General features: G+C 51.0%; 1 protein-coding gene across 1 annotated transcript; it reads left to right on the forward strand.

The window, feature by feature from the left end:
• Positions 1–1,735: 1,735 nt before the first annotated feature.
• Positions 1,736–11,413, forward strand: CENPM (centromere protein M). Its single transcript, XM_063076043.1, has 6 exons — positions 1,736–1,817; positions 2,360–2,439; positions 4,253–4,345; positions 5,670–5,749; positions 6,833–6,924; positions 11,010–11,413. Exons 1-6 carry the CDS (start codon positions 1,761–1,763, stop codon positions 11,148–11,150), a joined length of 543 nt encoding a protein of 180 aa, XP_062932113.1. The 5' UTR covers positions 1,736–1,760; the 3' UTR covers positions 11,151–11,413.
• Positions 11,414–13,901: the final 2,488 nt, after the last annotated feature.

Consider the following 13,901-nt stretch of genomic DNA (forward strand, 5'->3'; position numbering starts at 1 on the left):
GAAGGATTTAGGTTAGACAAGGAGTAAGCCTCTGCTCTCACAGATATCACAACAATGAGCACACTGAGTTGATCAGTCATGTCTGGTTTGTCTGTGCTCCCAGCATGGGGCTGTGGGTGGGTCTGGCCCTAGGAAATGAATGAATGTAAATCAACCCATTCACTCCACAAGTATTTATCAAGCAACTACTATGTACCAGGCATTTTTTAGAGTACTGGATATACAAATTGACAAGTCTCTGACCTCATGCATCTTACACTCTATTTGAAGAGACATCTAATAGTACAATAAATGAGTACTTATATAACTGTTGAGACGCTATGGGCCCTGAGCATGTGCCAAGAAGGCAAGACCCTGGACACCTCTTTATCTAGGCCATTTCTCAGGGTTGAGTTTGCAGCAAGAAACTTGAGGGATGAGGTAACATTTCCCCCAGAAAAAGAACAGGCATGCTTACCAGTCACTATAAAAGCAGTGAATCTCCCATCTCTGTGTTCTTCTCCTAATGCTACCTACTAGGTGTACAAGCTTCTATGATGGGCCTTTGTGGGGCTTGGGAGACATGAGGAACTGACACAAACAAACATGAAGATCTAGCTACTGCTTTTATAAAGTAAATAATAAAGTCCTTTATTTCTTACCCAGAGTTTCATGTCTTCTGCCAGCATCCATGAAACAGCAACAGACTAGTTTACTAATTTGTAAGTAGGGTAAAATCTCAGAGGCTGTGCAGTTCTTGACAATGATGTGTGAAGTGGAGATTAGTGCTATGGAGAAAACAGAGCAGAAACAGAAAAAGGAGGAGACAGAGCATGGTCGGGGGTTGGCTTGCTGTTTCAGATAGGGTCGTTAAGAAAGGCCCTTCTGATAAGGTGACATTGGAGCAGAAACACAAATAAAGTGAAGAAACAAGCCGTGTGACTATTTGGAAGAACAGTATTTCAGCCAAAGGAAACAGCAGGGGCAAAGGTCCTGGGGTAGGAGGGTACCTGGAATATATGCGGAACAGCCTAGTGGCTGGTGTGGCAGCAGAGGATGAGATCAGGGATTGTCAGGCACCAGAACACGCAGGGCCCGGAAAGGTCACTTAAGGTGTTTGCAACGCACTGAGTGAAATCAGTGGGTTTTGATCAGAGAAGTGGTCTGCTCTGATTTCCGTTTTAAAGGACGACTCTGACTGCTGTGTGGAGAACAGCAGGTAGCCCTGGGGACCAGGGTGAAAGTAGGGAGCCAGTAGAAGTTGTGACAATTAATAGTCTAGGTGACAGACGACAGAGGCTTGGTCCTGGTCGTGACAGTGGAAGTGGTGGGAAGTAGTCAGCTTTTGATATATTTAAGACTAATCTGGATGTGGGGTGTGAAGAAGAGGAGTCAAGATGACCCCAAGGTTTTGTTCTGAGCAGCTTGCTACAAGGATGGTGTCGCTGAGGCGGGGAAGACACAGGAGGGGCAGGTCTGGAAGGAATCAAGAGGACTGCGAACGAGCATGAAGGAGCGAAAGTGGACGAATGGATCACAGGAAACCTTATATCTCTGAAGCGTGGAACAAAAGGCCGGTCCAGCACCTCATAAGTCTGGGCTGGCGCTGCAACGCCCCCTCAGAAAAGGAGGTAGCGGTTCCTTTAAGAGGCCTTCCCCCGCCCCGTAAAGCCCCGCCCAGAGAGGGCACGTGCCCCTCTGCCGCACCCTAGGGGCGGGACTCTGGGCGATTTGAAAGCCCGGCGATCACCCTCAGAGAGGCGGTTCGCTCTGCGACTGGGATGTCGGTATTAAGGCCGCTGGACAAGCTGCCCGTCCTCAACACGGCCACCATCTTGGTAGGTGCCGGCGGCCCCCCTTCCCCCACTGCCTTTCCCCTTGGCCGCCTCTCAGCCTCCCGGGACTCTGTGCTCCCTGAGGTGCCGGTGCGCGCTATTCCTTCGGGGGTGGGGGTAGGCGGTAGAGCCGTGCTCTGAACCAATCGGAGTAGCCGCTCTGTGAGACTGAGGAACGCACCTACCAATAGGTGCGCGGCGGGCTCTTTCCCAGCGTCTGATAGGTGGGGTGGGTGGGCGGAGGCTCGGAAGCGGAGTTACGCGCCCCCAGCCGGGACTTGCTTTTCCCGCGTTTCGAGGCCAGCCTCTCCGAGAGGCCAGGCCTTGCGAGGGAGGGTCCGCGGAGGTAGTAAGGGCGATGCTGACAGGCTTGAACCGCTCCAAACCTCAGACCCTCCACCCTTGCGCCTCGCGGGCGTCCTGTTTTCGGAGAAAGGCGCCCTCTGAGCTGTGACCTGTTCCCCGGGGGCGTGGTCCCGAGCGCCAGGCCCTCCAGAGGGCAGCTGTGCCCAGGCCTCAGCCGGCTGCTTTCTTTCTCTGGGCAGCTGGTGGGCACGGAGGATGCTCTTGTGCAGCAGCTGGCGGACTCGATGCTCAAGGAGGACTGCGCCTCCGAGCTGAGGGTGTAAGTAGCTGCGGCCGTGGCCTGAAGTCTGGCCTGGGCGGGCCGGAGGGAGGGAGGGGAGAGGGAGCCGCCAGGCGTCGGGTGCAGGAGGGTCCCTGTGAGGAATCTCCACGCCAACAGCCGTCGGTCCTGCCGGGTCTGCCCTGAGCCTGCCCATCGTCCCGGAGCTGGCTCCTTCCCGGCTGACTTCAGACTCCGGATGTCCGCACCTCGGACAGGACCCATCACGCTGTCACCACACGTGTCGTTTTCCTCATAGCACTTATCACCGTAAGAAATGACCCGTCCAACTGTTTCCTTGTTTCCAGGCTGTCACCCCGTGGACAGTCAGCCCCTGGAGGGCGGGGACCCCGACCTTTGTTCACTGGTGAATCCCTCGTGCCTTGAGCAGCGGCTGGCACAGAGTAGATACTCAATTAATCGTCGTTTACTTAGTCTGGTTAATGCAAGATGAAAGGAGGCTTTTGAGGGAAGGGGATGCTGGGAATGTCTCCAGGTAGTAAAAGTGGAAGGCGAGGATTTCCATGTAAATATAGTGAAGTGAAGCTGAACTACAAAATTTTCTTCCCCCAAGACGTAGTGAAATGAATTGGAAAATAGCAAAAAATCAGCAAACTTCACTGGCAGCAAAACAATCTGGCATGGTATGCCTGCTAATCCTACTCCCACAACAGAATTCTGAGAATTCTTTAATGCCCCCCAAATTTTGAGAAAAGGTAACTAAAGAAATATATTCTGTTTTCCTTTTTCCAACTTGTAGGAAATACAAACAGCTGCTGTTTCAGTGAAGTGACTAATACGTGTGGGTGTCATTCTCCCTGATAGATAGATAGTCCCAGAGACCCATGTTGAAGGAGAATGATCCAAATCCAGAGGGTATTTTCTCCGTGGGGATTGTAATGCCCCTTATTCAGTAGAATAAACTCTGGTACAGCACTTTAATGAATCTGTGATGAGAGAGTATAATCTTTTCCCTCTAGATATTGTTCTAGGTCTGCCTGTGCTCCACCCACCTTACCAGGCTTTCAGACTACGGAACATAAAACACAGTAACCAACAATCTAAAACCCAAAGCTCAGAAATGGGAAAGGGCTTTTTTTTGGGGGGGGGGGGGTGTTTTTCGTGACCGGCACTCAGCCAGTGAGTGCACCGGCCATTCCTATATAGGATCCGAACCCGCGGCGAGAGCGTCGCTGCGCTCCCAGCGCCGCACTCTCCTGAGTGTGCCACGGGCTTGGCCCAGAAAGGATTTTTAAAATGCATTTAATTAGTATTAGACTACAGTAAATGGGCAATGTGGACAAAATTGCCTACCTTGGGCAAAAACAAAATGGAAAGAAGTGTCATATGAGCCATTGCAAAAAACAGGGCAGGTCACACGGCATACAAAAATCTGAAGAACCCACTCTGGAAAGAGATACAGAAAAAGGAGAAGAAAGTTCCTATTTGAGTGCCCTGTCCTATTGAGAGACCAAATGATAAAACAACAGAAAGAGGAAAAGAGAGGTTGTGGAGCTAAGGGTAAAAAAAGAGGGGTAAAAATAATACCATTTGAGATCTGTCTAATAAATACATAGAAACAGTAAGAATCAGAGTAGATGTGGTTGAAAATTTAATTGTTTACAAAGAAGAAACATTTGAGAAGATCACAGCAAAAGATTTTTAAAAATCTTGCCCACAAGAGCATCATCAGGTGAGTTGGTGAGGAGCCTTCAACAGCTATGAAGCTTCTTCCCCTATGAAGCGCAACATGTGAACGGTCACTGTGAGGTTAGTATGTATATCTTTCATCCTGCAATTTCTTGTTTTTCAGCCACTTGGCAAGGTCCCTCCCTCTGCCCTCTGATGTGAATCGGCCCCGAATTGACCTGATTGTGTTTGTGATTAACCTTCACAGCAAATACAGGTGAGAGCCAGAGGACATGGGCTGTCAGGGCTCAGGCATACCTGCCTTGGGAGTGTGCTGGGACAGTGGTTTCATTTGTCATAGGAAGGAGTCAGGGAAAGGCTGCCTGGGGTCAACCCAGGGGGAGAGGAGGTAGGAGCCAGTGGCCGGTGCACAATGTTTAAAAGACACTGATAATTCCTGATAGTGTCATCTGTTCATTTAGCTAATATTCTCTGAGGCCTCTCTCTATACTGACAGGAGGCACAGAGATGAACGAAACAGACCCCTTGTCCTCAAGGTGCTCCTAGTCCATTTGGGGGAGGAGGCTGGACTTTTGAACAGACATCTACAGTACCTGGAATACATACAGTAAAAGAAGGAAACGTTGGGCTATGGGAACCCAAACAAGACCTGTGACAGCCAGGACTTAGGTGTAGGAGGTCAGGGTAGACTTTCTGGTGGAGGTAACGTCTACATTCACACCTAAAAGATGAGAAGGAATTAGCTGGGTGAAGATGAGAGTGAGTTCCCCTTGGGGGACAGCAGACTGAGGTTAGGCAAAGCTCAGGGTCCAGCACAGAGACCAGAGCAGACACCTAGCCATGTGGTAGGGGTTCAGGGAAGGTTGTGGTAGGAACACCTGGGAACCGAGAAGCCTGCAGACACCAGATACGTGTAGCATCAGGATTAAGTCTCAGTCGACCTCACTGCCTGATCAGTTGGAATGTGGTGGGGCTGAGGAAGAGCTGAGATCTGCCATGACTACCACAGGGTCCTGCCTCAGAAGATTTGTTGCTCTTTGGGGGAGGCCTCTCTGCTCACCAAAAGGGACTGGTCCTTGGAGAGATCCTGCCCTACAGCAGCCCTTGGGGGCAGGACCATTGTTGCTTTTGGCCTCAAACTGAAACCTTAGCGTGGGCCACCAAACTGCTAACAGCTCTCTGACCTCCTGGGCCAAGGCTTTCATTTACTGGTGTCCAGGAACAGAAGAAGGAATCTGTTGTCTCCTGGCCAAAAAGCCATCTGGTCAGGTGGCCAACGCTAAGGGTGACAGGAAACAGCAGTTTCCCCTGGGGAGTTGGGAGTGAAGGGTGGTGCTGTGAGAGGGGGACTTCTACTTTTTTTGTATACATCCATATTTATCATTTTACAAGCATGAGTCGCTTTGTAATTAAAACTAGTTTAAAAAAATTAAAGGACAAAATATTCCTTCAGTGATGTTTCTCGTCACCCTCCTCTCATTCTCTGGCCTCTCTAAGATCAGAAAAGCAGGGGCTTCTGTTTCTCCATTGTAAAGTTTTGTCTTCTGGTTTGTGTTCTTGCCCTGGTCTGGCCACCCCAGCCTCCAGAATGTAGAGAGGTCCCTGCACCATGTGGATGCCAGCTTTTTCCTGGGGAAGGTGTGCTTCCTCACCACGGGTGGTAAGTGCCTCCCTCACCTGCTACTGCCAACCCCCAAACAAGAGAAAGTAGTGGCGGTTGTAGACTCTTGCTAAGGCAGCCCAGGTGATAGAACAAGGGCTTTAGAATCTGACCTGTTGTCAGTCTTTCTAAAAGAAATCTGAGCAGATAATTCTGCTGTTGCTTGGAATTGCCTAGTGATTCCCCGTGGCTTTCAGACTAAAATCCAACCTCTCCAAAGACACAAAGTATTTTGCAGTTTGGCCTCTGCCTTCTTGTCCATCTCATCTCCTGTTCTCTCATTCTTTGGGTCAGCTCATAGTTCTCTGAAAAAGTCCTGCTGTTCCTGAGACGTTGTAACATTAACAGTGGAAATAATAATAGCTAACCTTTATTGAACTCTCACTGTGCACCAGACACTGTTCATAGTTGCTTTGTTTTTAAGATCATATTAATTTTTGAGCTAGGTATTATCGTCTCAGTTTTATAGCCAAGGAAACTGGTCATGAGGTTAAGTAACTTGCCCAAGGCCCCATAGCTAAATAATGGTGGAACTGAGATTCACACCTAGATAGTCCTATTCCAGGGCCCGTCCTCTTAATGATTACTGTATGGCTTCTCTCAAATCCTTTCTTCCTATTCTTTGTCTTGCTAACCCCTACAAATACCTGAGAACTCAGCTCCACTGTCACCTCTAGCATCAATGACATGTCTAACCCGTCCACCTCCCCAGCTGAACTGTGAGCTCCTTGAGAGGGGGCGTGGCGCAGACTGTTCTCAATAAGTATTGGTGAATAAGTGAATGCCATGTAATTTCTAGATACCATTTCATTGACTTGCTACAGTAACTCAGTGGGGTAGTAGCTGTTATTTTATAGACGAGGAAACTTGTATATTTATAGAGCACTCTCTAAAAGCCATTTAAACCTTATTGTCTGATTTGATGATCTTGACTGCCCAGAAAAGAACGTAGAACAGGATTGTCACCGCATGGACTAGTAAGAAACTGAGACCCGGAGGGGGAAAGTGATTTGCCTAGTGCTTTCTGGATTACAGCCATGGAGGTAGAGATAACAGCCTGTAACATTCACGGCTTCTTTGCAGCTGGGCGGGAGAGCCACTGCAGCATTCACCGGAATACCGTCGCAATGCTGGCCCACACCTACCGGAGCCCCCTGCTCTTCTGTGACCTGGAGGTGAGGACACTGATCACAGTGGCTGATGTTACACTTGATTGTGGGGAAAGGGCAGTCAGCACACAGTGGACATGTCTGGAATGCTTAGTGAAGGGTTCTGGAATGCCAAGTGAGATGGTTCTTGATGTGAAGGGAGACACAGGGTCTGGGTTCAAATCCTGGCTCTTCTGCTCACTGGCTATGATCTGGGTGGGTCACCCTAAGCCTTGGGTTACACGAATTAAAGTAGGGGTGATGTGCATTCCTCTTGAGTGCCCCTTATGCCAGGCTCTATTTCTTGTTGCCTTGCTTTTTCTTTTCCTTAGTTTCTTTGTACTTATAACTAAGCCTTTGCATGTGTTTGTGGATCTGTGTTAATATCTCACTCTCCTGCTAAACTGTAAGTCCTTGTGAGGCCAGGCATCATGTCTATCTCATTAGCCAATGCATCCTTGTTTCCCCCTGGCAGTCAGGACACCACCCTTACCTCCCTGGATTGCAGACCTTGTCCAGTCCCCGCCCAGAGTAGGGCACTCAGCAGACAGGGATATTTGTTGGTTGGGTGGGTAAACGGTTGGATGGTTTTGAGGTTCATGTTTCTGCTCTATTCTGGACCTTGCATCTGTTCCCAAAAGCACCATGATGTCATGCAGAGAGAACTGAGTCAGCACACAATCCTTCCCCACCAGCTAGATCAAGGGTTCTTATTCTGTGGTGTGTGGATCCCTCTGGTCTGAGGGCAGAATTCAGGGAATCTGTGAACTTGAATGAGAAAAAGAAATTACTCCTTTTTTCCTACTAAACTCTAAGTGAAATTGAGCATCATGAATGTAGGCAACAGATGTCAGTAGTGTTAGCAGAGCCTGTGACTGTTACCAGTAGAGATGGCAGATGTTTTCATATCACATTAGGGTTGGGTGGATCTCATCCCTATGTCAACATGAATCATTAGATCTGCCCTAGATCGCCCTAGATCAGTGCATCAGTAAAGATACACATGCTACTCTATCACTACGTTGTTTCTCATATTTGATGGCTGTTTTTAGAATCCCTGACTAGAGGGGCGGGGGGTGGGGAGAAAAAAAAAAAAAAAAAGAATCCCTGACTAGATAGACACTCTGATCTCACAGATGGGACTCTGAGGCCTGGGCTCACCTAAGTGCCTGCCCCTTCCAGGCTTTCCTCACAGCAAACCTCTGAGGAAACCGAGACTCAAAGAAGAGATGACTTGCTCACGGTTACACAGAGAGGAAGCAAGTGGCAGAGCCAGCCGGTTGGTCTGCTGACTGTGTGGATTTAACAAGTCACTTACCCTCCTCGAAACCTCCGTTTTCTTATCTCTGAAGGGGAATGAGTCATAATCTTTCCTCCAGGACTTATTGCCTGTGGGTAGTGGTGGTGCTTGCTAACCTTGTGACAGATAGTGCAGTTCTGCATGTGGCCATGAGGTGGCGGGCCATACCAGGTCCTAGGTTCTCTTCTATTCTGAGAACTTCTGTCTTCAACAAAACGCCAGAGACTGCATGGAAAGTGAAGCAGGAGGCCCCAGCCTTTTACCAGCCAGCAGCAGGGGCTGCAGAAATCGTGTGGACTGTTGTCGCCCCTCATGCCTGGGTTGTCCTCTTCAGAGCACTCTTCTGCATATCAAGTTTAAGCCTTACCATATTTTGAAGCCTTTGCATGGCAGGAATTATCGGCTACATTTTATAGATGAGGAAACATATTCAAGGAAGTATGTGATTCGCCCAGTGAAATAATTTTATAGATAGGGCCCTGTGCTGGTCCCTGGGAACCCAAAGGAGTCAGACATTGGCCCTGCTGTCACAGAATCCATTGAGATAGACAGATTTGGAACATATGCAACGGGGGAATTTGCTGAGCTTTGGAAGCCTGGCTGTAGACACAAGTCATTTCTTCCTGTCCATCGTGGGCCAAGTCGTGATTGTGGTTAGACATGGGTTTTTGGGCCATGACTCTGGAGTGTGATGTGTGGGTTGGAGGAGAGCTGGCCAGAGGCAGGTCACAGGTGGTGGAGACTGGGCTAGAGCAGCAGCCACATGGAAATAGATTTTGGGACGAAGCCAGAGAACTTAGTGTGAGAGGCTTTATTCAGCAAATACTCATACTTGCATATCCATAGTGTGCTGAGCACTGCTGTAGACACTAGGGACACAGTATAGAACAAACCAGTAAAAAAATCCCAGCTCCATCCTTCATCTTGAGGAAAAAAGATGAAGAAGTAGAATGCATCATGTGTTAGGAAATGGGGATGTGACGTGTCAGGTGGTGGTAAAGGGCAAGATTTAGGGTGGCCAGGGAGGCCTCACTGCAAACGTGACTTCTCAATGAAGACTTGAGACAGGAAGGCATGCTGTGAGACCCATGCTGGAAGAGTGCACTCAGCACATGCAAAGGCCCTGAACTTAGAATTTGCCTGGTGTGTACAGGGTCCAGCAGGGAGGTCAGTGTGTCTGGAGCAGAGCAACAACGGGCAGAGTAGCAGGAGATGAGCAGAGCGACAGTAGGGCCATGTCAGGATCTGTGGATCACAGTTAAGGCTGCGGTTTCAACTCTTAAGTAAAACTGGAGCTGCTGGAGGGGCCTGACTTGAAGTGGATTCCTCTGGTTGCTGTGGGCAGAGAAGACTGAAAGCAGGCCAGGGCAGAAATGGGGAGGTGGATCTGGAGGCTCTTTCTGGAGGGGTTAAGAGTGACCTAGACTTGGCAGTGGCCGGGGAAGAGGGGGATGAGATGGCCTATGACACTGGATATTTCTGGGTGGAGCTGACAGAATGTGCTCAAGGCCCAGATGTGAGATGTAAGAGAAAGAGGAGTCCAGGACGACTCTGCCGTTTCTGGCCTGACTGGCTGGAAGGATGGAGTAGCCTTTGGCTCAGATGAGGAAGACTGCGGAGGAGCAGGTCTTGGGGGCTACCAGGGGCTCTGTTTTGGATGTGCTAAGGTTAAGGTATCTATTAGCCTTTTCAGTGGAAAAACTGAGTACACAGCTGCATACGTGTGTTGGACATTCAGGGTAGAAGTCTGGAGATGTAATTTGGACATAATAGCAATTAGATGATTTTTAAGCCACGGAACTGGATGCGGTCACCTAGGGATGGAGTGTAGAAGAAGAGATCCAAGGATCCAGTCCTGGAGCCCCAGCATTTCGATATCAGGCACAAAGGAGGGAGCAGCCTGTGACAGGGAGGGAGGCTGGGTTAGAGTGCAGTCCTAGGAGCCAGGCAGAAAAAACATTTCAAGGTGGGAGTGAACCACTGCGTCAGATTCTGCTGATAGGACCAGTGAGGTGAGGGCTGAGAAGTCTCCACTGGATTCTATACCAAGGAGGTCATGGGTGACAAGTGGTGAGAGAAGAAAGAGTGGGGGGAGTTGGTGACAGGGTGGGTGGTGATACCCCCTTCCCCCAGCTAGAGAGGGAACAGGATAGGCTGAGACGCTTCTGAGGCCACCTGTCAGCCAGAGGAAGACATTGAGTGTTATCACTTATTCTCCCAGCAGATGTTCACAGAGCGTCTCTTGCATGCCCAGCACTAGCCAGGGCCAGGGCCAGGGCCAGGAGCCCCTCCCTAACCCCACAGCTCTCCTGGGCCTACCAGCCCTTCAAAAGCCCTGATAAGGAAAATCTTTGTGGATGGCACCTCCTTATCAGCATGAGGGCCACTCTCTCCATCTCTCCTTCCCATGCCTGTGTGTGTCTTTCTCAGATCCCAGGTGAGCCTGTAGGGCCTGCGCCGCCCAGGCATTGGTTGGGACCAGCCCAAGTTCCAATCCCAGCTCTGAAGTCACTAACTGTATGACCCTAGACAGTTGACTTGACCTGGCCAACTGTGCTTGCTGAGCCTTCGTGTCCTCTTGAGCAGGGGCTCATAGTCTCTGGGTGTCTCTAGAGGTTGTCTGAAGGACTGGGTAAGCTGAGATGGTCAGAAGCTGCTTTGTGAGCTGTGGCTATGGTGGGTAGTGGTGCTCTGAGCTGCCCCTGCAGCTTAGTCCCAACCCTGCCTCCAGCAACTGGTGCAGCCTCCCTGAGTGGGAGCAGGCCTGGCCACCTCAGCCTGTCTCACCTCTGTTCTCTACTTTTCCCTGCAGGTGGAAGAGTTTCGAGCCACCATGGCACAACGCCTGGTGCGCATGCTGCAGATCTGCGCTGGTCATGTGCCCGGTGTCTCAGCCCTGAACCTGCTGTCCTTGCTGAAGAGCTCTGAGAGTCCCTCACCAGAGGACCCCTGAGGGCCGCTGGGTCCTGGGCTGTCCTCCCCACAGCTGGATTCTGGCTCCATAAACATTCACAGGCCATGGGTCAGCAGCCAGATATTTTGCAGTCTCCCTGCAGGGCCCATGCGCCTCTGTGCTCCAGCAGGGAGTGCTGGGCAAGCACCAGGAGGGAGCCCCGCGAGGAAGACTGCAACGCCCCCACTCCCATGCTCGCTCCTGCAGAGCTCCGTGTCTTTATCCACCTGACATGGTGTTTCTCCACTTAAGATTTCGTTTAAACAAAGGGTCTGTGGCTAAAAAAAAGTTTGAAAATCACTGGTCTCTTTGCACTTTGACTTTGCAGATGATGAAACTGACTCAGAACAATTAACAGGGTGAGGTAGGGGGAGTTTGGATTCAGTGACCACTATCTGGCTCCACATCCTGACCCTTCCATTCTTACAGAAGCTGCTGTTGCTCTTGGAGCTTCGGTGTCCTCAGGTGTAAATGGACCTGATCTACTCACCTTGTCACGTGAAGATTGAATGAAATGATAGGTGACATTCCTGAGATTGTCTTACTCCCTACACTCATTTGTATGCTTGATATATTCATGACATGCTGCGTTGCTGCCTTGCACAGTGCCAGGTGGGTGCTTAATGAACAATAACTATTGCTTGCAGTCACACAAAGCTGCGTTCAAAAATGGTGCAAGTCAGGAACTACCACCCCCATCATGTCTGTGAGAAGCTGACTGGAGGGCTGGGTTTTGGGTCGGCAGTGAGAGGTTGTGCAGTGATAGATTGCTTTCCTTCTCCTTTGGGTCTCACTAGAATTTGTAGAAGTGCAGGAATTGGACTCCAGAAATCCCGTCTGCCACATCAAGGCTCCTGACGCTGCAGAGGTGGATTCGGCACATGGGAGCTTTGGGGGAAGAGGGTCTGGTGGGAGAAACCTGAAGACGAGAAGCAGGTCCTGGCTCCCTGGGACAATGACAGTGCCATCTCCACCGCCACCCCTCCTGCCTTCCAGCCTCAGGCTTCAGTCCTGTCCCTGCTTGATGCCCTGGGCAGTGCCAGCACTGCAGGGCCTCTCCCCTTTGACATCACAGTCACAGCCGGGGCTCATGCTCTTTGCTGAAGCTGTGCCAACTTCTAATTCCTAGTAAGTGTCACATGGGCAGGGGCTTGCCTGCCTCTTTTCTGTAGGTACCTTCTAGAACCTAGCCCTGAGCCCCACCCCTAGTGCTCATTAAGGGTTTGTAGACACCTGGCTGACTTCCAGGCAGTCCCTTGGGCCTGCCAAGGACCTCAGCTGTGTAGATTCTGGTTGAGGCCCCACATGTCACCCGACATTTGCAGGGCACTTCACGCTTCACAGAGCTCTCATGCGGTAGTATCTCCTGTCGCCCTCCCAGCAGACCTGTGAGGTCGATGATGTTTCCACATTTCACAGTTCATGAAACTGAGACCATTGTAATCGGAGGTGTGTCCACAGTCACACAGCTAACGGCAGCAGGACCAACCCCAGTCCTCTGCTTTTCCCCTCTTGTGCATCTTAATCGTTAAACAAAGGTTTGGGCATCTGCAGGGGCAGACCCTTAAAGCCCCACCCCTGCATGTTGTGGTCCTGCCTTGGGACTGCCAGGACACTTGGCACCACAGGGGTAGCAGGGTAGGAGAGGGCAGGGCCTGCAGCGCAGGAGGAGGACGCATGAGTGTGGGACTCAAGCAGGCCTCGGGGCATTTGGTCAGGGTGGCCAGTGTCTGTGGAAGGAGGTGGTGCGTCCAGGGTGGAAGGAAGAGGCAGAGGTGAGAGGTGAGGGTTTGCGTTGGTCCCTTAAGGGGCAGGCATGTCAGCAAAGGGCCAAGGCTCCTAGGAACTTGTGTTGTCACCAGACCCCTCAGCATCCTTTGCCATAGAGACCACCTAGTCATGGGGAGCTTTGGGGGCTGGTGGAGCAGGGCAGGAAAGCAGTGTGGACTTTTCTGGAGACGAGGAGAGGCTTTCCTCACACCCCCGCCCCCTCCCCAGCCAGTGTAGGGCACATCTCTCTCAGGTCCCTGTGCAACATTATCTTTACCACCTGGTGCCATTTAACAAGAGAAGTGCCATCCCCTTCTCCAGCCGAGGATCTGGTAGCTTTCCAAGCACTGGGGGGAACACGAAGCTGTCACTGCTGCCAACTCCGAGCCAAGCTTGGCAGGGGCCCTAGAATGAGAGGCCGCCCCTCTGGGGTGGGGGCCGTCCTGCCCCTGCCTCACAGCAGACCTGAGCGACGCTTCAGTGGCAGTCGGGTGCCCTCTCAGACCTGCTTTCCCTGGAAGGCTGGGGACGGGCCCAGGGAGTGTGGTTGCTTCTTAGTGTCTCGAGGCCAGTGACATTGCCCAGGAGGCAGTCTGGCTGAGGGAAGTAATGGAAGGGGAGTCTCTATGCCCTGCAGTGTGCCCAGAAAGGGGACTTGGAACTATGGTGGGTTGGAGGAGACAGGAGAAGCCAGGCTGGCAGCTTGCTGACGGCCTGACCTCAGGCAGGTCACTTACTCTCCGTGAGCCTTAGTTCCCTCATCTGTAGAATGGGGTCAGGCTCATTAATACCTTTCTCTCCAGCTGCTTATGAGTGAGAGTTGACTGTGAAGAAGCCACTATTAAACATAAAGCTTTAAGCAAATGTAAAACCTTTCAGGTGGTCACACTGGAGGCCACTGCTGAGGGTGGGCGAGGCCCCATGGGCTGCAGGTCTGAATGGGAGGGTGGCCTGAGGCTCCAGGAGGAGATGCCCCTCTGC

The sequence above is a fragment of the Cynocephalus volans genome, chromosome 12 (genome assembly GCF_027409185.1).
Source record: "Cynocephalus volans isolate mCynVol1 chromosome 12, mCynVol1.pri, whole genome shotgun sequence".
Classification (NCBI taxonomy): domain Eukaryota; kingdom Metazoa; phylum Chordata; class Mammalia; order Dermoptera; family Cynocephalidae; genus Cynocephalus; species Cynocephalus volans.